General features: G+C 34.0%; 2 protein-coding genes across 3 annotated transcripts; one reads left to right on the top strand and one right to left on the bottom strand.

Moving 5' to 3' along the window:
- Positions 1-18: 18 nt before the first annotated feature.
- On the top strand, positions 19-27,921 carry LOC128218543 (DNA repair protein complementing XP-C cells-like). The gene is made up of 21 exons (XM_052926233.1): positions 19-86; positions 3,045-4,167; positions 4,623-4,707; positions 5,770-5,854; positions 6,434-6,622; positions 6,992-7,048; positions 8,096-8,185; positions 10,254-10,390; positions 17,278-17,396; positions 17,841-17,891; positions 18,718-18,810; positions 19,384-19,597; positions 20,730-20,841; positions 21,067-21,111; positions 21,654-21,698; positions 22,340-22,429; positions 22,973-23,057; positions 23,463-23,556; positions 24,670-24,763; positions 25,180-25,272; positions 25,884-27,921. The coding sequence occupies exons 2-21, from the start codon at positions 3,063-3,065 to the stop codon at positions 26,079-26,081; spliced, it is 3,081 nt and encodes a 1,026-aa protein (XP_052782193.1). The 5' UTR covers positions 19-86; positions 3,045-3,062; the 3' UTR covers positions 26,082-27,921.
- LOC128218544 (uncharacterized) lies at positions 11,377-13,981 on the bottom strand. Of its 2 annotated transcripts, XM_052926235.1 has the most exons (3): positions 13,326-13,981; positions 12,783-12,946; positions 11,377-12,304 (listed from the first exon to the last, which is right to left on the bottom strand). In XM_052926235.1, exons 1-3 carry the CDS (start codon positions 13,603-13,605, stop codon positions 12,146-12,148), a joined length of 603 nt encoding a protein of 200 aa, XP_052782195.1. In that variant the 5' UTR covers positions 13,606-13,981; the 3' UTR covers positions 11,377-12,145. The 2 variants fall into 2 exon arrangements, with proteins under 2 accessions (XP_052782195.1, XP_052782194.1); XM_052926234.1 differs by having other exon boundaries at positions 11,377-12,946.

Raw genomic sequence — 27,921 nt, 5'->3', positions numbered from 1 at the left:
CCGGTTTAACAAATCAAGTCTATTTGTTATGTAAACATTTTGTTTGGGTCGTGCGAGGAGGCAAACTATCCTTTTTGCAAATCAAAGTGAGCATCGTCGGTAACTTTTGAGAAATAATATAAAGCATTGTACTACGTTTAACACTACCTGTAATATAATTATTGTCACCTGATTCATATATTTTAGTGAAGACTTTTGTATTTCGGACAAATTTCGGATACATAAAAAAGTTAAAATTTTTGATAACTATTTGTTTTCAATTTCAATAGATTAATATATCTAATTAATATTTACATATATATTTGTGTATATATGAATATTGCGATGGCTGTCATGATTATCAAGATGCTTATGATAAATAGTGTTCTGTAACCTCAGCCGACAGCACAAGTCAAAAATAAAAGACATGTTATAAGGGATTCTTCTAATCGCTAACATCTAAACAATTTGTGCAATAAACAAGGGTTGTTTTGAAAAATATAGAAATTTTGTTCAGAGAAGTATTTTATGTTTGAAATAGATGATAATAGTTTATAATCTTTTTTTACCATGTCATTTGTAACCACGGCCCCCTAGTCTAAAATAATAGACGTGTTTTACAGGATTCTTCCAATCCCTAATGTCTATACGGGAATGTGCAAAAAACAGGGGTGTTTTAAAAATATTGAAATTGTTTTAAGTGAAGTATTTTATGGTTGAAAATGATCATAAAGAGTTATTATATTCATATTTTACCATGTAAGTGAAATGCTATTTTGCACTAAACAAGCATTTAATGCATTAAAACAAGTTGTTTACCTTTCCAATAAAACGATAGTTGACTGACACAGAAAACAATTATGCGAAGGGGAACAACTCGATTCAATCGTAATAACTCGGCCTCCTCCGACAAAGCTTCGAGATTGACCTCGTTATACAATCGTAACAACTCGGCCATGGCCGAAATGATCCGAACGATTTAAAACTGTGCCCTGAAGCCATGCAGGTGCCCTTCATGTATATATCGTTATGTTTTGACAGAATGAAATGAAGAAAAGCCGTCAAACTCATAATTATAAGTGGGATATTTATTTTTTGTGTCCGGAACTAATATAAAATAACATTATCTGGTAATATTTCTTGTTTTTATGATATTTTATAGACGCTATATGCTTTAACCCTGATCGGAACAACTACCCACTTTTGATACTTAACAATTTGTATGTGAAGGATTTGCCATATCAAAAATCTAAAAAAAATCCGTCAGCGTACAATTATTTGGACTAGGCCCCCCCAGGTCTGGGGAATAGCGGGGACTTAAGCATTTGGTCCAGCCAAGCCGGGGTAAAATCCCCGTCCTGCGGGGACGAACTACTGGTAAAATCCCTGCCAAATGTCCCCCGCAACCCCAGGGACCCTAGGTAAGGCCCGATCTTCGATATTTTTATCACGAACACAAAATCACCGCATTCACCCGGCACTGCATGGCCACCTGGAAGGTAAATACACAGCCCATTTCCCCTGCTATCCCCAGTACACCCCAGGACTTGGGCAGGCCGTAGTGACAATTGACTGGTGCATAAGTGCAAATATATTTTCCACAACACAGGCATTGAATGCATGTATTATGTATTTCTTTAGACCTTGTGTTCAAGGATAACCCGTGAAAGTGCAAGCAATCAATACTAACGGGGTGCTTTGTTTTTGCTGAAGGGACATCACGCTGAAGAGACAGTGGTAGGATACAAGGAACTCTTTTTCAAAGAGACCATTAAGGTTCTTTTACCTGCTCGGTGTAAAGCACCAATACATGGGGTACAACCTTCCTGGGTTAAACCAGTAGAGAGTACACCAAGCACTATCCTTTAAATGCCGAGCGCCAGGCAATGGAGCTACTTGTACCAACTTCTTTTTGTATGACGCGGTTAGGGATCGAACCCACAACCTCCCGCTCCTTAGGCAGAGCTTAACCACTAGGCCATGGAGACGGAAAAACAGGATTTACCTTTCCAATAAAACAGAACTTTACTGACAGAGACAACAGTTAAGCCAATCATATCAACTCGGCCATCTCTGGCAAGCTTCGAGATAGACCACGTAAATACAATCGTAATTACTCAGCCATTTCTGGCACATTTCGAGATTGACTTTTTTATTCTGGCCGAGGTGTTCTGATTGTTGTTGATCTGTGAACCGCAGCCTTGCAGGTGCCCTTCATGTATATATTGTTAATTTGTTATATTTTGACAGTATAAACTGAAAAAAAACACATCAAACTCACAATAATTCGTTGGATATTTTACTTTTGTGTACGGAACTTATATAAAAATAACATTATTTATCTGGTAATATTACTTGTTTTTATGATATTTTATATATATGACGAAAAATGCTTTAACCTGGAATAACTTCCCACTTTTGGTACAAAACAATTTGTAAATGAAGAATTTGCCATACCAAAAATCTAAAAAATAAATCTGATATAAATCTGTCAACGTACAATTGTTTGGACTTCTGACAGCATCTATTGAAGTCGCACTGGAGTCACTTGAGATACATGTAGTGCTGTTTTTAGTTGCTGTCTGGTGTTGAGCATGGAATGTGGTGTGAAGTTAACCTAAAGAAACTGTTAATGTGCCTAAATTGAGGGTCAGTGTTTTTTTTGGAATTATTTTTACCGCCTGTGCCAGATTAATGGATTTTTAAAAAAAAATCCATTAATCTACGTTAAGTCATATATATAAACTGCCCAATTCTGAGAAATAATTTTTACATTATTCGTAGTGCCTGCACACTTGGCAAATATCAGAAAATGCTGCCAGTTAGAATGTTGTTGCAGTTTAGATCTTGGATATAATGCGTTTAATGCATATCAAAAGGGCCCTTTCTGACCGAGAACCCTGCACATTTTCAAATCCAGACTGGAGCACTGCATAGGATACCCATGTATGTCCAACCTGTTACAGTTGATTCATTTATGAACAGAGAGTTTTGGAGGGATCCTCGATGTGGGTTTTTCATTAAGATAATGTACATTGATTGAAATCAATCTATTTTATTTGTAGGTACCTTCATGTGACAGTATGCCCCGACGTAGAGCAGTTAAAAAGGAAGAAGACAATTCTGACAGGAGTGTTATTGTTCCAGACTTGTCAGCATTTGCTAAAAGTTCCAAAACTCGCAAATGTAAGACTGAGAAGGTGTCTGAATACTTCAGTGCAGATTCTGATACTGATGATCACCTTGGAAACAATACTTCTGAGATCCCTATATTAGATGGACCTAATACAAAAAGGGGAACTATTGCATCAAAAGTAAAAAAACTCAATCAAAATAAATTTCTTGAGACTGGTAAGAATAAGGTCAATGAACAGATCTCTGGAGACAATAACAACAGAAGTAGAGGCAGAAAAAGAAAGTCTGATGATATACAGGTCAGGAAAACAAGTCAAGTTAATGATGCAAACTATGCAAGCACAAAAGAGGGTGTTGTCAAATCAGAACTAGTTCAGGAGAAAGAAAGTAAGAGAAAAAAGAAAAATGCTGCTAAAAAGCTAGCAGTTGTTGAGAAATCCGATAAACATTTAGAAAATCAGACAACCAGAAGAAAGAAAAGAACTGCTGATGTAGATGATATTGAAATTACAAAACCAAAAAGGACAAGAGGTAAAGGTTCCATGAAAGACAGTACTGCAGTAGTTGGAAACAAAATATCTGAGCGTAATAAACCCAAAGAAAAGATAAACAACAAGACTCAAAAGAATATACAAGTGGAAGTCGAATCTGATGATGAAAGCGATGATGATTTCATGGATGTAACTGACACCAAAGATGTGAATAAAGATGAAAGTGATGATGACTTTGATGAAGTTGATAGTATGCCTGATCATGTTGGTGGTTTTACAGCAAAACCTGAGTTGAACTCTGACGCTCCACTTCCAAAATCGGTAGACCATTCAGATGCAATGGCTGTGTTACTTCACATGGAGGGAGAAACCATGCCATCATCAAATCAACCCATCCCTGCCATCCCATCAACATCGAAAGGTCATTCAAGGTCAGTCAAAGGTCAAACAAGGCCAAAGAAAGACCGGAAAGGGTCAAGGAAGAGTCCCGATGTGGATGAAGATGTTGAAGAGATGGAAGATACATCCGAGGAAAGTGAAGAAGAGTGGGAAGATGTTAAAGGTATCAATATTAACATTTCTTTTGCAAAAGTTCTTTTCATACATATAGTTACAATAGCCGACATTTTAGACATTTAAACTGCTTTCAAGCAGTAAAACATAATTTTAACTGTTTATTTAGTAAATATGATGAATAGACTAGAGCTGTTAAGTATTGTGTCTGTTCTAAAGGCTAATTAAGAAATAATCACACACATTTATTTTTGGCTGGATGGCAAGTTATGGACTTTAAGAACATTAGAACAATGCTGTTAACATCATTGTTTCCTTTAAAAAAAAATAATCAACCCATTATTGATTAGAAATATGATGACAAAATGGTATTTTAATTCTCTTCAAATATTCATGAAATGGAAAATGAGACAAAACATCATACATGTATCCTTGTATTCCCTTCTTGTATGTACCAACTTTTTGTGTATAACATTCTTTATCACAGATTTTCTTTCATTTCAGACCACCATATGAGTCCAAAGAAGTCTCAGTTGCCAAAAGGACCAGTGGAAATCATTCTTGAGGCTCCTGTTTTACACAAAAAGAAGTATGTACAAGTAGTCATGGGTTCTCGACTTTGAATTTTAACTAATCTGTTTATTACGAAGAAATCAAGTGGAGGTTTTGTGATAGCCTTGATGTTGTTGTCTACTTAGTCATTGTCATTTGTGTAGAAACTTTAACCTTGCCATAGCTGAAAACTGGAGAAAGATTTTGAATTAAAGTTGGTACAGATTATATGCACATGTACAAGAAGGCCCATAACTATGGCTACCATAATGGTTCTTCAGTGCTCCAGCTAGGCCTAAATAGCAGGGTGGGGCACCCTGATGCCCTTTTCCAGCACCCTGCTGCCCTTTACTACACCCTGCTGTGCCCTTTTGTTTGACAGAGTCAATTTTCAGAAAAAGTATACAAAATAATAAATATAAATAGTTTTGACACTTAATTAAAGAAAACAGCTAAGGTATTAATAACTAACTATTAGGATTGCAAGAATTTACAACAAATACAAAATAAGAATTCAACATTGGCCCTTGCAAGTGCTTGATCGAGGCTCATTGAAAGTGCCCTTTTTAACCTAGCACCCTGCCTTTTTCAAGTCCTGGCTGGAGCACTGGTTCTTTCCCCTTTATGTTTGGCCATAACTGAAATAGTGGTTCTAGATATAAAAATGAATTTGGTAGCAGTATATACATTGCCAGAGACAAAATGCAAATGTACATCTACAATATTTGTTTTATACCTATCGGGGATGTGATTTGTCTGCGGTTTCGCGGATTTCCACGTATCTCATGGCGCAAGGAGAGCCCTAAAATAGAGCATCTTAAAAGTCAGTTTTGCTACTGCAGTGTTGCAGGGTACTTTACCGCCTTTAACCCCAAAAGCGCCCAAGAACCTATCCTCGAAATGCTTTCAGCCCTTCAGCTGCAACTGATCATTTCCCTTTGACCATTACTGAAAAAGTGGTTCAAGATATTAAAATGCATGTTTACCAGTATATACCTAGTATAATTATGGAAAAAAATAGACGCACTGTACTGTATGATAGTTTTTATGATTAACTGTTATTGTAAAAATCTGTTATTGTAAAAATTTGTCCCTTCAGGAAAAAGAAGGGTTTTGATCTGGAAACCTACTTCAGAAGGCAAATCAACAAATTCAAGAAGGAATTGGCCATTGACATTCATAAGGTAATATACTTGTAGGTGTACATGTAGCTACATGTTTGTTCAGTACAACTCTCTTGTCTTATAAGTAAAACTTTAATACATTCACCTACTCTAAAGTACTGTATGGATTTTACATTGTACGTTTGTATTCTCTTTCTGTATTTAGAATCTATTTAGTGGTTAATTATAATGAAATTTAGACTCTTTGATGCAACGTTTCCATGATTTTCATTTACTCACATTTTGCAGTCCCCAGCTGAAATCCTAATCCATGCTGGTCAGTTTTTAAGTGTTGATCAGATGAAATTCTCAAGGCCCCAATTTCTCGAAACTTCTTAAGCTTAACAGGCTTAAGTCGCTTATTTCAATTAGCCAAAATACATACTGAAAATGGATTTTAATAAATGAAAAATGGTTTATTCTGATAATCATACAGATTATTCCTACATAATTTCCAGAATTTCTTGAAGAAGTAAATATAACACATTTTATAAAACAACAAATATAGTGAGATTAGCTTAATCCTGTTATAAGGGACTTAAGAAGTTTCGAGAAATTGGGGCAAGATGTAGCATTCAATTTCTTTCGTATGTTTTCTAGGTCCACCTGATGTGTTTGTTGGCAAGGTGCCAGTATTTGAATTCCTTGTGTCAGGAAGAGACCATCAGGGCGCAGGCTTTCTCTATTGTTATGGTTACCAAGGAGTTACAGTTGCCGGCTCCTGCTAAATGTAATGAAAACCAGATTGCCAGAGCAGTTGTGTGGATGAAGTCAAACAAAAAGTATCTTGTGAGTGATTCATATACATGTATATGTTTTCATTGTCGGCAACGCGGGTACTTTATTCACATATGTGCCATATCCCCCAGTGGTTGTGAAAATCCCCCATAATTCTTACATGTCCCCAGGCAGGGAATTTCCAAAAATAAAAGGGCGAAAACTCGTTTAAAAATCTCAATACATTTTATAAGAGTGTTAACAGCAATGACCTCACCGCTGTAACTTACTTGATTTTGTGTGTATATTCAGTTAACACTACATTAGTAATAGTACCATGAGAAAAAATTGACTGACGAAATCTTGCTTTCATGCGGTAGGGGACTCTTCCAATTAAATCTTATTATACGGTAACTTATTTATATTTATATTGTATTTCAGACAGAAGTTTTTGAAGAGTCCTTTCAGCCTGAGACGACCCATCTGAATACTGTTTTGGTATGTTGAACTGCACTTAAAGGGCCTAGACAACAGATGATGCAACTGCAAGGAAAAAAAAGAAAATTGTCAAAAACATACATAAAATTGACATCCTTTATGTACATTGCATTATTTCTTACTTACTGATGTATTACATCGCTTACGACACATGCGTCTTTTGTAGTTTTTGCGCATTTTTCCAATTCCAAATTTACTGCGGGTTGTCTACAATGTAAATCCCAGTAAGTTTCAAAAGTGTCAGTATAATTATTGTACTCATAAATAGATATGATTTGAACTGGGAAACCATTATGTGCTATTTTAAACTGGGAAACACATATGAGAACACAACATGATTGTTGTGTTTATCATTTCAATCATGTTAAATAATGTATAATCGGCCTCCTACTAACTCGCATAGACAATTCTAGGCTTGTCTTAAGAAAATACTGTTTGCCGATTTTTGGACCATCTGGTGTTTAGTCCATTATGATTTAATATTTAGCTGGTATGAAGACTATTGAAGGACAGTCAGTAAATTCAAAAGTTACACAAGTTTTCATATTTATCAAAATTTTATGCCTTAAATGAGGCTTTGTATTGTATTAATGTGGTAAATGCAATGACAGTGAGCAGTTTTATTTTTTAATTAAATCATATAATAATTAATACATGAAATGAAGAACTGCTAGTCACTGGTCTGATATGTTTTGTAAGTGAAAGCTATCTGAGAAGATTTATTTTCCACAATTTTATGTTGTAGAAAAATGTCTAATAGTAGTGATATTATGAGAAATTGTCAAAATCTTTCCGATCCGTGTGATGCTTAAGCTTTTTTCACGGTGACTGTTTTCAGCTTGATTTTATGATGAAATTGCTGAAAAGACTGTCCATTATCATTGTTTCATTGTTTTAAATCATGAGTTGATCCGCATGGGGGAAAATACTCTGTGTTAAAAAGGTAACAGGCTGTATCCATGAAAAGGTTTATAACATTAGATTTGACTGTTAACCAGACTTCTACTTGAAATACACATATGATATCTTTTACAATGTTTTTTTCAGATCTGTGTGGTGCTGTTACGTCAGATTGGACTGTTGACCAGACTTGTGTCATCCTTACAGCCTCTGCCACTGAAGGAGTGTAGTGCCAAGGTTTGCATTGAAACACATTACATACTTTCAGTAATGTTCTAAAAACAACCACTCTTTTGCATTGCCTAAACTTTTCTAGGGGCTGTTTTCAATAACCACCCTAGATTTCACTTAATTTTAAGATAAGAAACCAAGTGTTTTGATTGGACTATAAAAAAAACTGGCCAATGGAGTAAATAGAATCACTGAGGCGTGTCCTAAGGACAAGGATAAGATCAATGTTGAATTGGGCACCTGGACTTATTCTTTTTAGCTTGACTATTGGAGGAATAAGGAGAGCTATACTACTCACCCTAGTGTCGGCATCAGCATCACACCTTGGTTTTAAGGTTTTGCGTGTAAGCAAACATAGGTTAGGTTTATATATCACCAACCTCATGGCTTTAAGACTTTATACAATGGCACTCAAGGTTTAGGTTTTGTATATAACCACATTTAAATCAATATCTCAGAAAATACATCATATATTTCATTGAAAGATTAGACATATGTTCCCATCTATCCAACCTACTTAGTAAATGAAGTAAGATACCTTTTATATTTATAAACTTGGCCCCTTTCTTAATCAGCTTATTCTGGTTGAAGCTTTCGCATGTAAGGACACATTATGAAGTCAATAACTCTGCAACTTCGTGTAGTGCATTGAAACTTTATTCAATCAAGTATGATAACTCTATCTTGCATATAATGCAAATTGTGCCCCTTTTTTCTTTTACTTGTTATGGTTTTGTATGTTAATCTAATTTAACAGTGATCCATGCATGTTTCACCAAAACTTTGCAATCTTTAAACTTAAAGCAGTGGGATAGTCGAGCTTGCTGTCTATGTGACAGCTCTTGTTTTAATTTAACAATTGCTCATAGAGAATGAACATTCTAACATTTCAATGCTCATATAAGAATGTCAATGAGCATGGAAACAGCTATTAACTGTTATATATTACACTGGAGTCTGTTTCCTGAGTTAGACAGTACATTCACTATTAAATGTCTCAAGTTAAATCTAAGTTTGGGACTCAGTCTCAGAAAGGTTTTAAAGTTGTTTTAAAGATGCTATTATTGGAGCAAAGATGGTAAAACTGGGGTATGTGTCACAAATAATGGGTTCTTCACTCAAACAGAAATCTTTTATCAAAATTAGTTACATTTAAGAATTCTGTTCGTCTGAGCGACTCAAGATGTAAGAAAATATTGACCAAGGTGTCAGTTTCGAGAAGTCTTGTAAAGTTTTTTTCTTTTGGGTCTTGGACCATTTTGACATTGGAGTGATGCCCCTTTTTTTTGACTATTTAACAAACTTTCAATATACTCTCTTGATAATTTAGCATGTCTTTGGCATCAATACTGCAACTCACAAAGTCTTATTTCATTGGGCAATGATAATTTGATATCCAAGGCCATATTGAATAACCAACTTAGATCTAACTTCAGTTTACAAGTAGAATCTGAGTGTTTTGATTGGACTGTAAAAATAACTGGCCATTAGACTAAATGGAATCAATGAGGCATATCTTATGATAAGGATCAGAAGAATACCGGTGTAATATTAAAATTCTGCCCCTGACAAAATGTCTTTCAACAAACTTTTCAACTAAACCTGATGACGTCAATTTGCAATGCTTCTGACACTCAAGTAGATCATATTGTTGAGAACTTTGTTAAAGTTAACAACATTGTTAACTTTTAATGGTGAAATGTTTTGTGATGTGCTGATCTATTTCAATAAAACAAAACCTGTTAAAAGAGTTGTCCTAAAATCTGTAAGAAAAAATGCAGATGACATGTGTGTCCATGCAACTTCTGGGGAAGTAAAGGTTTAAAAGTTAACAATGATGACGATTACAACGTTGTTGTTAGCTGTAACAAAGTTCTGAACATTGGCCCTTTGTTGTCATTTATGTTGCATTCTGATTTATACGATTTAGATGATTATTACGGAAAACTGTCAGCCCATAGTTGTTATTCATGTTGAATTCTGCCTTATTTAATGTTAGTTGCTATACCATTTGATAAAAATTACTGAAAAATTATCTGAAAGATTTAAAAGTTGTGAACGATCTTTGTTTCAGGGCAAGGCAGCGAAGTCAGGAAAGAGAAACAGTACAGATGTTAAGAGATCGAGCAAAGAGCAAGTGGAAGTAAAAAAAGAGACCAAGAAAAAGAAGGGAAAGAAGAAGAAGGTGGAATCAGATTCTTCACCGGAATTGTAAGTTGTTATGTGGTGTGGATCCGGTGAAGTTAAGGCTGCACCCTCACAGATTGAACGTTTTGACAACTCTTTTTATTTTTTGTCTTGGAACGAGCGAATTTTTGCGAAAATCCATGGAAACCAGTGATATACGTCTGGTGATAAAAACAAAGATCGCAGATTTTTATATATAAGTCATATCAGCAATCTTTAATCATTGGTTTGCAGATATTTACGCAAAAATTTGCTCTTTTCAAGACAAAATAAAAAAAAATGTAAAAACGGTAAATCTGTGAAAGTGCAGCTTTAACCGCTTATTTAAATAATTGACATGAGGCTCAGTTGCAAATAGATTGCCCTTCATAATTACTTATAAGCTTTGTTTAACAAAAAAACATTTTTAATCCATATGCATTTGTTTGTACAGGGTTGTCACTTGACAAGTAAATATCTCCAGTGTATTCATAAGGGGTGGTTCAACATCAATTTCTTCAATACCGGGGATATATATGTAAATATCTTCAGTACTGAGAATATCAAACCTCATTATATTTGAACATAATTGTTTGTTTCAGTGAGATATTTATCACATTTCATCAAATTAGAACTGAAAGGACATTTTCACAAGTGGCACAACCATGAGTGAAGACAATAACTTTCAGTGTTCATCAGATGAAAGTATCTCACTGAAACAAACAATTTTTCTTTTAATAATATGCTAAAACTCAATTCAAATGACATCAAATGGTATTTACTTGGAAATGAATGACAAATCTATTGTAAATGGCACATCATTTAATAAATAATTAAATCAGCCATGTCAACATCCTCAGTGCATTGTGATCTTCCAGGTACAACAATTCTAACAAGAAGTGCAATAAAAAATATACATGATTTAAATTTGTTCGAGAATAAAGCCAATTTTATGGAAATGACATTTTGCCAAAAAGTTTGTTAAAAACCATTTCATCAAAGCAGCTTAAAATTCAACAACAAAAACAACAACAACAACAATGTCCTTTATTTGTATAATGGCAACTTTATATCATAACAACCAAGAAAAAAACAACACTTAACATTCTGAGGGATGTGAATCTGATTTTAAACTTCTAAAAAATTTATAAGTAACAGTTTGTTTCAGTAAGCAGTACCAATGCTTGTCAAAATATACAAGGAACAATATCAGTATACATTTATGTGCAAAATATACATGGTTTAGCTGATAACCTTGGCATTGCGTATTTGATATGTTTTAAAAATATAAATTAACTTTGATGGATACAAAAATTCAGAAACAACTCTTTAGGTAAAATGAACTAAAGCTAATTATACAAACAATTGTTGTTGGTTTTTGTCTAGAAAGAAGGTAAATATGACAGATAACTTCAGGGTTCACAACCCACCAAAATACTTTTTTTTATACTATGACTGATTTTTTTTCTGCAATGACAATATCATAGAGAAAAATAATAATAAGTGTTTTCAGATGCATTACCTGGAAAAATAGCTATTAGGTTTTTAAACATTAGCAAGTCCCTTTAAATCATGAGCAATTTTCAATCATGGGATGTATATATAGAGAGAGTGAGAGAGAGTTTCAGCAAAAAAGTTTGGTATAAGGGTGCTGCACCCTGTTATTTTTTAAAGCACCCTTTTACCCCCATGGATCTTAACCACTTTAGACTGTCAAATATTCCTTTTATTTTGATTAAAATTTAATACATGATTATTAAAACATTACATGTTTGGCAGTGAAACATAATATTACTTCAATTAACCACAATCTGTAACATTTCTGTCAAATTCATTATGTACAAATTCTTCACAGCCCAGTACATAATGAGCCCTTTTCTCCCTTAGCACCCTGTCTCTCTTCTGCAGCACCCTGTCTCTCTTCTGCAGCACCCTGTCTCTCTTCTGCAGCACTCTGTCCTTTTAAAAAAACGCCTAAATCTCTTAATATACATGTACAGTGCATCTTGTGTTCGCTTACCCTTATTAATAAGCATTTGTTCATTTTGCACAAATTATTGAAATAATAAATTAAAACAAAAGTTAAGGTGGGTTTGGTTCATTGGATGATCAAATTATTCAGTCATTAAATTACCTGACTACATGTGTACCAAATGTCTGTGTGTAAGTATCAGTATTATTTTAATCTTTCATCATCAACATAAACCGTAATACTAATAGTACGCAAATCAAATATTTTGCCACTTTACACATGCTTAAAGCCAACAGTTTCATAAACTTTGCAAATACGCTTTGATAAAATGCGATATTTTAGTTCTATAGGTAGTTTTTCAAAAGGTTCCGTGTTGAGAACATTTTGAACTTCAAAGCACACCAGATAGTCCTCTCCTGTCTTCAACAGTTCTGTGTAATTATACTTAGTAGCCACTAATAATACCTTTACAATATCGTCTATGTGGTATGTAGCAAAATAACGGTCGCTTTTTGCCTGTTGGAAAGTCTTGTCCACTATATCATGATGCATAATTTTTCTGCACTGTTGAATCATTGCCTCAATTTGGTATTTTTCTGCGATTTCAACCATCTGGAGCACATTTTCAGCTGAAATTTCATTTGTAAATTTTGTATAACTTTACTGCAAAAAGTGTTTTTCAATTCTTTCTGATTTGGGGTCAAAATTTAGCCCCATTTCCAATGCCAGAACATATTCTTTTACAAATATTAACATAAATTTCCATATTGACTATTAAAGAGAATATTATACAAAGCAAATTTTGAACCTATCCAACATTTTTGTGTTTTTTTTGTTTGTTTATTTTGAGGAAAATTGGAAAATCTCTAATTAAGTCAAAATAATGTGTGTTTTCCCAGTCAGAAAGATCCTTACAACCTCTACCAAAATGCTGGTAAAAGGGAGTAAAATGGAATTAAAGAAATGATAACAGTAACATATTAACAAAAGCAATCTTGGGTGAAATACCTGTTAAATGTTCTGATAGCATTGGATCACACCATTTAAAAAAGGTTTTGAAATCTGCGACCTTGATGTCCTCAATTATCACATTTTTGTCCTTTTTTTCCTTGAAATCATGTTTAAACATGGCCTTAAACACGGGTGAACATCTCGATAAAATGAATTTCGAGTAGAACAATTGATTATTGTCCTCATTTGGAAAGGTAAATGTCACTTCATCATCTTCATCAAACTCCCCTGAGTGTTCAAAAATAGATTTTGCTTTCTTAATAAGACTTCCTTCCATTCTTGTTTAATATGGTGTAATCTTGTCAAGTTAATTTTCAGTACAGTTCATTGATTTCAAAAAGAGTACTCTGCTATTTTTCTTCAAAGGCGTTTAACAATCCATTGGTATACACCATGTATTTGTTTCATATGTTTAAAGTCTTAGTCTTTAATTGTCAATTTTTGCAAGCTCCTCAGAGTTTTCATATCTTAAACCAGTCTGCAGCTGCTAAGATTCATTTATGTGTATCTTATTGACATGGTATAGTTTAATCTATAAAATATTTGAAGATTCATGAATGCTTGATCGACCTGTTAAAATGTGAATTTAAAATATCCAATCTGGTTTCATATTTCATGTCAATGCCTTTTTAAATAATAGAAACTTAAAAATTATTGATCACATTTTGAAATATCAATGGCAACTTTAAAAGGTATAATTACCTCAGTACTGTAGAGTAGAGTGATCATTTTCAGATATTGTCTGGCGCCCAAATGTCTTTAAAAGTATTATATACTGGCATTAACAGTTAACGGCATGTCGAAATGATCTGGGATGTTTTATCATAATGATGTGGGAGGTTTTGTCTACTGAGTTAAAAAAGACACAGGAGGTTTTGTCTACAGGATGTTTTCATTAACAAATGAACTGTTATCTATAGTGCCATGCATAAATTTATGAACCTACAGAAAAATAGATTTGAGTAATAGTTTGAACATGTTAGATAAAACTTTTGATGATTCAGAAGGTCGAAGCGAGCGAGGAAACTTTTGTTTTAAAGCTGCACTCTCAATGATTGAACGTTATGACAACTTTTTTATTTCTTGGCTTTGAATGAGCCAATTTATGCGAAAATGCATGGAAAATAGTGATATATGATTGCTAACAAAAAATCAGATTGCAGATTTTCATATTTGAAATTAAAAAAAATGATGTTTTATCCATTTTTCTTAAACTATTACTAACACTTTTAGCCATAAAACATTAATTTTCGAACGGAAATATGAAAATCTGCGATCTGGTCAGCAGTCTTATTTCATTGGTTTGCAGATATTAACGCAAATATTGGCTCCTTCCGAGACAAAAAATAAAAAAGTTGTCAGTACGGCAAATCTGTGAGAGTGCAGCTTTAAATTATAAGTTTATATGAGTGGCACCATCAGAACGGTGCCATTATATTACAGAAATACATCATGTCTGTCTAACCAGAAAACCAAACAAACATTGTTTTCACTTATCATTGAATCTAAGACATTAAAAAAGTGCATTGTACGCAATTTCATAATCATTTATATCAATACTAAAGTAATCTACCTACTATATGAAATGTATGAACTGAAGCTGTCAGATTGACAGCTTTGACATTTTTAGCTCACCTGAGCACGAAGTGCTCAAGGTGAGCTATTGTGATCGCCCTGTGTCTGTCGTCCGTCGTCGTGGTCCGTCGTCAACAATTTGACTGTTAACACTCTAGAGGTCTCAATTTGGGCACAATCTTTATGAAACTTGGTCAGAATGTTACCCTCAATAAAATCTTGGATGAGTTCGATATTGGGTCATCTGGGGTTAAAAACTAGGTCACCAGGTCAAATTATAGGAAAAGCTTGTTAACACTTTAGAGGTCACATTTATGACTGTTTCTTCAGGAAACTTGGTCAGAATGTTAATATTAATATTCTCTAGGTCAAGTTCGAATCTGGGTCATGTGCGGTCAAAAACTAGGTCACCAGGTCAAATTGAAGGAAAAGCTTGTTAACACTCTAGAGGTCACGTTTATGACTGTATCTTCATGAAAGTTGGTCAGAATGTTTATATCAATAATCTATAAGTCAGGTGTAAATCTGGGCCATGTGCGGTGAAAAACTAGGTCACCAGGTCAAATCATAGGACAAGCTTGTTAGCACTCTAGAGGTCACATTTATGCCTGTATTTTCATGAAACTTAGTCAGAATGTATATATTGATTAGCTCTAGGCCAAGTTCGAATCTTGGTCATGTGCGGTCAAAACAAGGTCACCAGGCCAAATTTAAGGAAAAGCTTGTTAACACTCTAGAGGTCACATTTATAAATGTTTCTTCATTAACGTTGGTCAGAATGTTTATATTAATAATCTCTAAGTCAAGTTTTAATCTGGGTCATGTGTGGTCAAAAACTAGGTCATTAGGTCAAATCATAGGAAAAGCTTGTTAACAATCTAGAGGTCACATTTATGACTGTATGTTCATAGAACTTCGTCAGAATGTTTATATTGACATCTAGGCCAAGTTTGAATCTGGGTCATGTGCGGTCAAAAACTAGGTTGCTAGGTCAAATTGAAGGAAAAGCTTGTTAACACTCTAGAGGTCTCATTTATAACTGTATCTTCATGAAAGTTGGTCAGAATGTTTATATTAATCATCTCTAAGTCAAGTTTAAATCTTGATCATGTGTGTTCAAAAACTAAGTCACCAGGTCAAATTGAAGGAAAAGCTTGTTAACAATCTAGAGGTCACATTTATAAATGTTTCTTCATTAAAGTTGGTCAGAAAGTTTATATTAATATTCTCTAAGTCAAGTTTAAATCTGGGTCATGTGTGGTCAATAATTAGGTCATAAGGTCAAATCATAGGAAAAGCTTGTTAGCACTCTAGAGGTCACATTTATGACTGTATGTTGATAAAACTTAGTTAGAATGTTTATATTGATTAGCTCTAGGCCAAGTTCTCTTGTTTTTAGTTTTTGTCTCAGATTTAGCTGATTTTGGTATCATTGCCTTCAATTTAGTCATATAAGATAACTCACAACAGAACAGATCTTAATTGTTTGGGAAACTGCCAAAAATGGGAAACTGTCTAAAAAACAATTACAGCGTTACTAATGCTTTTTACATCAATTCTCCAACATAATATGATAACTGAAATCTGCTATTTTGTCAGCAATCTTATATCACTGGTTTCCTGACATTTAGGCAAAATATTCCAAGACAATTTTTTTTGGTCAAAATGGCCAATCTATGAGATTGCAGCTTGAAGTATTTCTAGGAAATTCATCTTTCAACATTATTTCATGATTTGCATCAATATTTTACACATGGGATTTCATGTTCATCTCTAGCAACAGAATTATTAACAGAACTCTGAACCACAGAAAATATTTAGAATATATTTATATTTGTACAAAATGACAGTGTTCAGCTTTCTTTTTAACACTCACTCAAAATTGTTCAGATCCAATCCAAGCAATACATGTTAAGCATAGCACATTTTAGTTCCTAAAACTAAATTCCAGGCTTATAAATTTACAGATAATTTGCAGGTTAAAGTAACGGTAATTTTATTCCATGTCTCTGTGATGTTGAGGAAGAAGTCAACATTTTGGAGAGAAAGTTGAATTGATTTACCACAATCATAGCTTTAAGGCAACATTTCTGCTGAATTATAATTTGCAGTTTCAAGATAAATGTATTCCAGGTCCGACAGTGATTTTCAAGATAAATGTTTTCCAGGTCTGACAGTGATTTTGAGAAAAATGTATTCCAGGTCTGACAGTGATTTTGAGAAAAATGTATTCCAGGTCTGACAGTGATTTTGAGAAAAATGTATTCCAGGTCTGAGATTAATTTTGAGAATTTTTTTTTTCCAGATCTGACAGTGATTTTCAAGCCAAATTATTTTAGGTCTGACAGTGATTTTCCAGATAAATGAATTCCAGGTCTGACAGTGATTTTGAGGAAGACAGTCTTCCAGAGAAGAGCAAGAAACTACGGCGTCAGACATCCAGGTCCAAAAACAGGAGCCTGTTGTCTACCAATGATGTGGATGGAAATACAGGTGCGAAAAATATGTGGTTTTAAAGGCACACAGCTACCTGATCATTACTGGGTTATAAATAAACAAGAGTGCCTTGGAACCAAATTTAATGTTTGTCTGTTGTTGTTTTGTTATGGGCCTTGCTGTTTATGTGTGTGTATTGTCCTAGAAAACTTGTGTACCAAATTCAAGTTTAATTACATGAACTTTCTTTGAGTTATCTTTTGGCCTAAGTTAAAGTTTTTGCAAGCCTTCGCTGTCAACGCCAACAATATTAACAAGGCTATGACAATACCTGTACCTTTTTCTTTGTAAAACAAACAAGCTAAAAACATCAATATTTTAAATAAACAAAGATTTTATTTGAAATTACACAGGTCTTAGATACCCAAAATGATACCACTATTTCCAATAATGATTGATAAAGATTTTCAAATAAATTTAGTCTCAATTTTCTATTTCCAGTCTGTGATCATTGGGTGGAAGTGTTTGTTGCTAAGGAACAAAAATGGCTAAGTATGAACTGTGTCTTATGTCTCAGATACATGTATGTGAAGTTAGTGAGTTATGTGCAGACACGTCGTTTTTGAGAGGGAAAAAATATTAATTGGATTAAAAAACAATGTATCTTAATGTGTAGAAATGAGTTTATCAAGATAATATTTCAAATGTTCTTAAGTAAGGATATTATGCATAAGAAGTCGATTGTTCCCACAGGACCTCATTTCAATAAGATATCTTAGTCGTAAAACTTAAAATGCTTAAGAGCGCTCAGGTACGCACTTAGAGTTTCAGGCAGAATCTATGTGATCAATGTCCTAATAATACTTTTATTGAAATGCAGTTATGCCAAAAACAGAGTTATGCATAGAAAATTACTTAAACCTTAAGATCTTTATTGAAACAGGGACCAGTACTTTGTTTTTCACTACTAAGTGTGACAAACACTGTTCATGTTTAAAACCAAAAGTATTGTTGGAGAATTGGTTACAGTTTGAATATCCATAAATGGTTATTTATTGTATAATGTTGAATCGATGATCGGTGATGACCAATTTCAATCGATTGTTGCCGATATCGGGCCTAACCAATCAATTTTCGATCAATCATGGGAACATTACTAACTTAAAGTATCTCTGGTTATAATAAACTAGAACATGTACATATAATGTTGTTAAGGAGTATGTATAATACACTTGCCAGTGATGTTTCATTTGGATCATTAATCATGAAAATATTTATTTATTAGGAACTGAAATATTAGGAGGTTTAAATTTGGTAAAATGAAAAAGGACTAAAATACTTGTTAATAAAATGGTTGTGTTGTTGTTGGTAATTTCAGGCATAGATGGGGAGAGCTTGCAAGTGAAGAAACCTTATGAGCTAGAGAACAGAGTAACACCGCCACTGTCTTATGTGATTGGAATATCTCAAGGTCAGAGTCCATAGAAGATGATTTCTTTGTTCTTTTTTAGTTTTTGATGGAGAAAACTGAGCCACTCAGCCATGGGCTTATGTGGTTGGAAAATCTCAAGTTCAAAACCTTTAGAAATCGAGATTTTTTTGTTCTTTTTTAATTTTTAATGGAGAGAACAGAGCAACTTGGCCCTTGCCTTATATGGTTGTAATCTCTGAATTGAAAGGTAAGGCAGGCTGAAATTGAGATTCACTCACTTACTTTGTTTGTGCCTTCAGTTTTAGCGCTGAATCAAGCTGGCATCACTTATTCCATCATGTCATGCTACTGCTCTAAGAGAAGGTTGCTCCTTTTTATTGCCCTCTGCTCTAGAACTAACTCATGGCTTGAAGGTAGAAAATTTTATTAAGACTGTTTGTTTTATAAAGCACCCTTACTCCCTTTATAAAATAACATTGAGGTCAGTAAATGTCTTATAAGCCATTGGATCGTATGCTATTTCAGTTTCTTGTTGTCACAACCTACAATAATACATGAGTCCGATTTCTTTAGCATAGATGAACTGACTGTATGACTATATTTTGTAATCAGATGGCCACCTAAAGGATGTCACAGCTCGCTACGCCATCCAGTGGTTGACTGAAACCAGAAAACTACGAGTAGATCGAGACTGGTGGGGGGAAACGCTGGCGCCGTACAGCAGCCCAGACAAACAAGCAGACGAACAAGAAGATCAACAAATGGCAGCAAATCTACAACAGCAACCCATGCCAACCAGTGTGGGTGCTTTTAAAAGTCATCCTCTGTAAGTCAGGTCAAGTCAAAGTATATATTTATTGTTGGGTACTATAACAACAGTTTAACATAAGCTATAAATAGCGTTTGACCAACAGTACTAAATAAATATGATATATAATTACAGTACAGTATATAAACAAAATGATAATATCACTAAGTGCAGCCATAAAATATTATCACATAAAATATATTAATTGAAAGACAGTATAATTTGGACAAAATGTAGTTAGAATTTATTTAAATTATAATACCACAAAGCATGCAGGGAGATACCATAGCATGAAAACAGTTACAGTTAATAAGGCTGCAGTTTGATATGACAATGATATTAACCGTAGCAAAATTTGCTAGGAAATGATATTATGATTTTAAACCTGAGATTAGACTGGGGACCTTGAATAAACATGTGCCCTGAACAGAAGTTGAAGAATGGCTGTAATTTACCTCTGTAACTTAAAGCTGTATATAAATTAAAGCTGTATATAACCTTTATTGACTTCATATTTGACACTGGCATGTTTTGAACCCATCTAATCTGACGTATAACTGATATTAGAAATAGTGTATACTAGGGCAAAATAGTTGTGAGTCTTCAACACACAAATCTACATTTCATTGTAACATTCATTCTAGAAAAGAATTGAACTTGGCTGAATTACAAGTATATAACTAGTAGAGCTATTATTTACATATATATTTGTAAATCAAATTAAACAAAGATGTTTTTGTTCCTTCATAAAAACCCCATAATTAAATGGCATTATCGAACGTGTGTCATTGAAAACTCCAAAAATTTATGACAAAGAGTCATGTAACCTTAATAGTACAGGTTATCACTTGTTATCTAAGTCTGAGTCTAGACTTGATCTTGAGACTGTTTGTAATTATGGTCCCAGACATCCACTTAAGTTTAAAGTCATTCACTCCGATTATGCCATCACTGGCAGGAACATACAAAGAACTCTTTTTCACCAGTAAAATAAAGTTAAATTGTTCAGTCATCAACTGTATTTATTGAAGTCATCTTCTTCTGCCCTCATTCCCGTGGCTGATGTTCTAGGAGAAACTGTTCGCTAGGATATGTGCGAGCATTGTAAGATTACAGTCTGTCTCAAATGCTGAATTCTTATGTATTTTAGGTACGTGTTACGAAGACATCTTCTCAAGTTTGAAGCCATCTACCCAGACTCTGCCATTCCTGTGGGCTACATACGAGGGGAACCAGTGTATGCTAGGGAATGTGTACATGTTGTAAGTTGTGAAAACATTTAAAGTTACTCTGTGATATGGTATTCAATCTGAAAAGACCAAGCAATCATATTTTTGTGTATCTTAATATAGGCAACCCTTATTTATTCTATCTATCATCTTTAATAGACTGTTGAAAGCTGATATGAATCACTCTGACTATGTTTCCTTGGTCAAAACCAGGACTCAGTTGTTCAATATAAAAAAATTGTCATCAATCATTTTCAGCTTCATTCCAGAGAAAATTGGCTGAAAGAAGGCAGGGCTGTAAGGGTGAGTTGATATAAAAAAAAATGAAGATGGCATTTAAACTTGTTTGATTCTATGATGTTAAATCTTTATAAAAAGGGCAGAAAGAATTGTTGCCGCAGGATTTTAATCTTTTGTCCTGGCTTTTACTTATCTTAAGCTTATCTGTCAGTGAGGAAAAAAAGAAGGTATACCCGTAGTTATAGCTTTGGTGTCCTCTTGTTGGCATTTTTGTGTGATAGCACAAAAAAACATTCAAGAATTTTGAGTAAAATGTTGCTATAAACAGTGTGCACATGTACAGCAAGGCCCATAACTCTGGCTGTAATAATTGCTGCGTAATTCCATTTTTCAATATAAAGTGGAGCAATGGTGTTCATACGCGTGCACTCTTGTTTTACCAGAAATCACAATATACAGAAAATATTTTTGTGTGTGAGTAATATAGTCCACAGAATCAGAAGAATTAAATATATGTTAAGTGAATAAATTGAGAGGTTTTTCCCACTACAGTCAGGATGACTTAAAAAAATTTTTACATGACATTATGGTATTCTTTGTTTCAGCTTGCTGAAGAGCCATACAAATTTGTTAAATCCAGACCAAAATGGGTAAATAAATTTTCTTCACTTTTATATTTTGAAGCGGAAGAGAAATACAAAATGTATTGTGGCATGCATGATATAAAAGCAGATTTTATGGGATGGCACTTTTCAGAAACTTGAAATAATATTTCACACGCTGGCCCCAATTTCATAAACCATCTTTCCTTATAACAGTATCAAGCTAAGCACAGTATATTTGTTTTAGTATAAATTGTGTGTTTTTCTCTTTAAAGAGTTTTGAGTTGTAAAACATCAAATATTTTAAAAAATTAATCTTGATAAGTAATTTGGCTAATTGAAATAAAATACTTAAGCTTGTTATGCTTAAGGATTTTTGAAATCGGGCCAAGGTTCATGTATGTAATTATGCATAATGAAACAGTAGATGTGCAACATTAAATAACAGTTTTGTTCTGTAATTATGCATAGTGAAATGGTAGACGTACAACATTACAACAGTATTGTTCTGTAATTATGCATAGTGAAATGGTAGACGTACAACATTACAACAGTATTGTTCTGTAATTATGCATAGTGAAATGATTAGCATAGAACATTATAACAGTATTGCTCTGTAAATATGCATACCAAAACAGTAGATGTGCAAAGATTACAACAGCATTGCTCTAAGCATCCATTTTTTTCAGAACAAGCCAAAAAATGACCCTGAGGCTAAAGACCTGGAGATATTTGGAAAATGGCAGACAGAAGTGTACATTCCCCCACCGGCTGTTGATGTAGGTTTTTAGCTCGTTAATTACCTTGTCATGTTTTTAAAGAAACAGAAGTTGAGGTATTGTCAAAAACAATAATTATTCTGTATAACAGCCATTCATATATCACAACAACCAAAAAAAGTGTATCAGATTACATAGCGAGGGATCAGAATGTTATTTAGGAATACTGTGATTCAGCACAATAATTATTTACACAATAAACAGTCATCTTAACAATCTAAGGAGAGTAATAAATGGTAGAATTAACAAATACTTGAACTATTAAATATCTAGGACAGCGTTATAGCAATGTCATGGACTTATCCTAGTAACTGCATAAAAAAGTGGGAAAGGTATTTTCATAGCCTTGACTTTGTTGTCAACTTAAAACTTAGCAATAACTCAACAACGGTTCAAGTTATTCAAATTTTACTTGGTACACACTTCGCCAGAGATTTCACTAGTGCACAAAAATTTGTTTGGTTAAGGTGATGGCAGGGAGAGTTTTGGTTTCCAGGATGCGTAACAAATATGAAAAAAAACCTAGTTACATGTGTATTACAGGGCAAGGTTCCGAGGAACGCACACGGCAATGTTGAGATGTTCCTGCCTTCCATGCTTCCTGCTGGCACAGTCCACCTCAAACCTTGTAAGTATGCATGTCAGTGAAGTTAGTGAAGTTTGTGGTTTTATCAAAATTGTACATCCAACTGTTAAGAAAATATAACTTGTGTTATCTTAAAGATGCAGCTTTAATTAGGAAGTGATTGATTAAACTTCAAATATCGAGGTAAAGCATAATATAGATAAGCATAATTTTTCAATATCCTTAAGATGTACGGTGTTGAAAGCAATCAGATATAACAGATGTTGTTTATATCCTTAAGATAAATCATAAGATGTAGATATCTTTACTTCAAACCATAAGGTGTGTATTTCCTTAATATAAAGCATAAGTTATTGATTTCCTTACAAAGCAGTGTAAGGGGTCTACTTTTAACTGATGCGCTGAATAAAACCTGATTATATTATGATTATAACATTTGTTTTCCAGTTCCTGCATTAAATAGGATAGCGAGGAAGCTAGACATTGACTGTGCCCCTGCTATGATTGGCTGGGACAACCACTGTGGATTCTCTCATCCCCTGTAAGTTATAGAGTATGTGATAGCAAATCAAACAAAGGGGTGATAATGGTCTAGTTCTATAGGTATCAGCATCTCACCCAAAAGGTAGTTTGATCGAGCCCCACCAGGGGTACCCTTTCATGGCCCCTCATAAAGGACATCAGTACTGGTTTCTGCCTAGGAAATGGTTTGACAGTCGTTCAAATCAGCTTACAGCTGTATTAATATAATCAAGCTTAATTAATTAGTATAAACCAAATCAAACATAATCAAGTTTGTTCTGGTAGAATTAAGAATTATGTTTGTCATGAAGTAAAAGCAACCCATGAGCGAATATCATTTATATTTATGTGAAAAGCTACAGAAACAAGCTCAGTAGCAAAAAGTTTAAACATAAACCCGGTTTAATGGCACTGGGTAAAGCCAAAGACATAAAATCACAAACAAGAAACATGGGAGAACAGAACAAAACTCAACAAACAGCAGTGCATACGTACTATAAGTAAAAAAACTAGGTGTGTTTATCAAGGATTGTTAGGTACCGCCTTGGAATGGTCAGTAAAATGTAAATTTGCTGGGGGCTTACACCAGTATAAATGCACAAACCTATTGATTTATTGCAATATTTGTAAGTGCTCCCTATATATCTTTGTCTTAGACATTGTACAAAGGTTTGATTATTATTTGTTTGTGGTACCAGTAAGCACATGGTCATGATAAAAGTTCAGCAAGTTGGTTGTCTGTTAGCGCAGTGGTTAGAGCAGTGGTTAGCACACTCGCTTCTCACCAAGGCCACCCGGGTTTGATTCCCAGTCTGGGCGCATGTGAGGTTGGTTAGTGGTCACCAAGCCGGACAAGTGGGTTTTCTCCAGGTACTCTGGTTTCCCCCACAACACAAGACCACACTCTCACGGAACATTTTGCCTTTGTATAATATATCATAACTTTTTTTACAATCGTTGTAAAATATATAATGTTTAAACCAAAAGTTCAGCATATTATGTTATATTCCAGGATGGATGGCTGAATTGTGTGTGAGGAACACAAGGATATTCTGATAGCAGCCTCAAGTGAGGATCTAACATTGTCTGTATATTTTATGAAGTAGTATTTAACATATGTTGTATATTCCAGAATGGATGGCTGGATTGTGTGTGAGGAACACAAGGACATCCTGATATCAGCCTGGGATGAGGAGCAGGAAATTATCAGGGAAAGGGAACAACAGGTACATTGTATGAAGAAAATAATCTTTTGCAATAAAATTTCAATAAAACCAGTCAACACCCAATTATATAAATAAAAAAACATTTGTAAACCTTTGTCATTTGCCATGGCCATAAATAAGAAAAAAATGCTTTAAAGATATTAATATGAAACTAATGTTGATAATGTCACTTATGGGAATATCTCTATATGTATGACTTTTTAGCAAGGTTAATAACTGTAATGACTTAAACAATTTTGGAGTATTTGTTGACCAACTCATTGAACTGTTGTGTGCATACAATCAAGGCTACCATAGTAATATTCTTATATATGAAAGTTGAAGGAAACTGATTCATGGAATAGTGGTTCGACAAAGGTAGATAAATAACTATGACTTAACAGAGGTTTTTAGCAATTTCTGACATCTGTTTTTAGAAACGTGAGAAGCGAGTTTACGAAAACTGGAGGAAACTTATCCGTGGTCTGCAGATTCGGGAAAGGTTGAAAAACAAATATGACTGGGAAGAGGTATTTATCTTTCACTCAGAATTGCCAAAAGAAATGAAAATTGAACATGTATTTGTTGAAATTTTTGTAATAAAAAGTTGTAACTTGGAGAAATCCATTACAATGATTCAGTGCAAACTATAAGCCAGTGGTGGTTGATTAATTTCCAGTAATAGTTTTAGAGTCTAGGGAAGAAGTGCTAGCTTGCTAAATAGATTTGACTTTTATTAACATGATAATTGTGATTTCTCTTACCTTTATTGTTACTCCCAGTAGTGCTGTTTATGGCAATAAATATATATTTCAACGAACATTTTTTTAATTATTAAATTATTTAAATCAAAAAGCTATGCATTTTAAGTGTGAGTAAATGAATAATGACACCTCATCTTAATGATAATCGTTGTATACCTTAGTGAACAAAAATTGCATAAGCCTGCATGCCTGATGGGCCAGGATTTTAAAAAAAACACCTTGATTATGTTTTAGGCTAAAATATTTGGGATTGTCGTTTATACTTTCATTAGCATATGAACTTATTTGGGCTCGCTGAAGAAAATCTGAATTTAGAAAATTGCCTCTTGATCTCTCATCCATACGTCATAATTGAAGACTATGTCAACATTTTCCAGGAGTCCAAGCCTGAGGATAATAAAGCGGTGGAAAACAAAGCCACAGACGGCTTATCAGTTGAAAATGATGAAAATGCTGGTAAGAGTGACTCCCAAAGTCAAAACACCATCACACCAGAGAAGGCCTCAGATGTTTGCAACTCCTGGCCACAAAACAGACTAACAAATGCTGGTAAAACTGTATTAGCAGGAAAGTAGGATCTGTGACAGCCAAAGAAGGCTTATCAGTCAAAAATCCTGGTTTGAGTGATTCTCCACCTGAAAACTACTACACCAAAAAAGACCACAGATGTTTGCAACTCCTGGCCACAAAACCGACTGAAAACTGCTGGTAAAACTGTATTAGCAGGAACGTAGGATCTGTGATTGCCAAAGAAGGCTTATCAGTCAAAAATCCTGGTTAGAGTGATTATTTATGTGAAAACTATACTACACCAGAAAAGGCCATGGTTGTTTGCAACTCCTGGCCACAGAATAGACTGACAACTGCTGGTATAACTGTTTTAACAGGAAATAGGATCTGTGACAGCCAAAGAAGGTTTATCAGTCAAAAATCCTGACTAGAGCAATTTCCAGTGTGAAAACTACACTTCATTAGAAAAGGCCATGGATGTTTGCAACTCCTTGCCACAAAACTGACACATGTTAGAAGGGAAGTAGGGCTTATCCCTGCTTAGTGACAGTATTGTAGAAAACTGTTGAATTGAATGACTATTTTAATGTACATGTAAGTAATACATCACCCCCAATGAAAACCACCTCTACACCAGAGAAGACCACAGATATTTGCTACTCTTGGCAACAACAGGCTTGGTGTTTTGGTTGGAAAATAGTTTTTTTGACAGAATCATTGTTAAGGAATAGGTTTATTACAAATGTGAAAAAGGCACATGCAAAACAATATCATCCAATATAACTGTTAACTAAGTTAAAAGTCTCAATTAGTTGTGAACATTTATGTGCCTTACATGCAAAAATGATGTGACATGAAACATAGTTGTGTTGTGAGAAGGATCTACCTCTCTAACAGTTTTGTAAAAAATGTGTCTGAATCAACAAAATGATGTTTACTTTATAGATAAGCAGATTTTATTATTGTGGTATCTTGAAGTCTGAAATTATTTTTAACCCATATACAAACTGGTTTAACAGAAAAGCTTGACTGGTTTTTATCAGTAACTTTGTTGAAATGTGAGCCTTAATTGTGATACTGTACTTATCCATAATTATGTTAAAACATAAACTCGTGAGTATGTACATCAGGGGCTGTATTCATAAAACATCTTAGGTCATTCCTTAACCTGAGTCAATTTGTGATAAAAGAAAAAATAAGCCTTTTTTTTCCAAAAAAATAATATGTATCTTGAATCAAATCAATGAAAATTAAGTAATTCAGATATTATGAATCATATGATAAGTGAAATACTTAACTTAAGAAAATGTCTTAAGTTAGGAAATGATATTTTATCAATACTGGCTCAAGGATGATGAAATTTATAATTAATCCTTAAATTAAACTCAGACTACCATAAATTCCTGTAAGTTATTTCTCAGGAAAAATAACTGAACAAATCATTAAGTTAACTCTTAAATGATTGATAGTCTAAATGCTTTTTTCAAAATACTTACAAAGAAATTCTTGTTACATTTTGACTTTACATGGCAAATGTAATGTACTGAATGACGTTCTACACGGAATAATGTCAAACTTGTAATTTTAAGTATTCCCAATCGACACATACTGTAACGTTCTGTCATGTATCAGCATATATATTTGTTAAGTTGTTTTTTTTCTGCAAGACAGTCGTGTTTAAAACATTGTGAAGCATCTTTAAAATGATACCAATGACTTTGAAAACAATTTTAAGAGGGGTCTTAGTATTGGCCCCTTTATCATGCCATTGGCCTGAATCCCTCAGGTTTTATAATTCCAACTAATTCAAAGTTTAGAATTTCCAGCATCAGGATTTTCGGTCTTTTATCATTCCTGGTACATTGAATACAAGAAAATCATTATTTTAACCTGAATGATATTCCT

This window comes from Mya arenaria, chromosome 14 (genome assembly GCF_026914265.1).
Source record: "Mya arenaria isolate MELC-2E11 chromosome 14, ASM2691426v1".
Taxonomy (NCBI): domain Eukaryota; kingdom Metazoa; phylum Mollusca; class Bivalvia; order Myida; family Myidae; genus Mya; species Mya arenaria.
This window is presented reverse-complemented; position numbering and strand designations above follow the sequence as displayed.

Bases quoted from the DNA above. Each gene is read 5' to 3' on its own strand.
- LOC128218543 (XM_052926233.1), top strand. From the start codon at position 3,063: ATGCCCCGACGTAGAGCAGTTAAAAAGGAAGAAGACAATTCTGACAGG. The intron at 19,598-20,729 runs GTAAGTCAGGTC...TATGTATTTTAG, and splicing joins GCTTTTAAAAGTCATCCTCT to GTACGTGTTACGAAGACATC. The intron at 23,557-24,669 runs GTAAGTTATAGA...TGTATATTCCAG, and splicing joins TGTGGATTCTCTCATCCCCT to AATGGATGGCTGGATTGTGT.
- LOC128218544 (XM_052926234.1), bottom strand. From the start codon at position 13,605: ATGGAAGGAAGTCTTATTAAGAAAGCAAAATCTATTTTTGAACACTCA. The intron at 12,947-13,325 runs GTATTTCACCCA...ATGAAATTTCAG, and splicing joins GCTATCAGAACATTTAACAG to CTGAAAATGTGCTCCAGATG.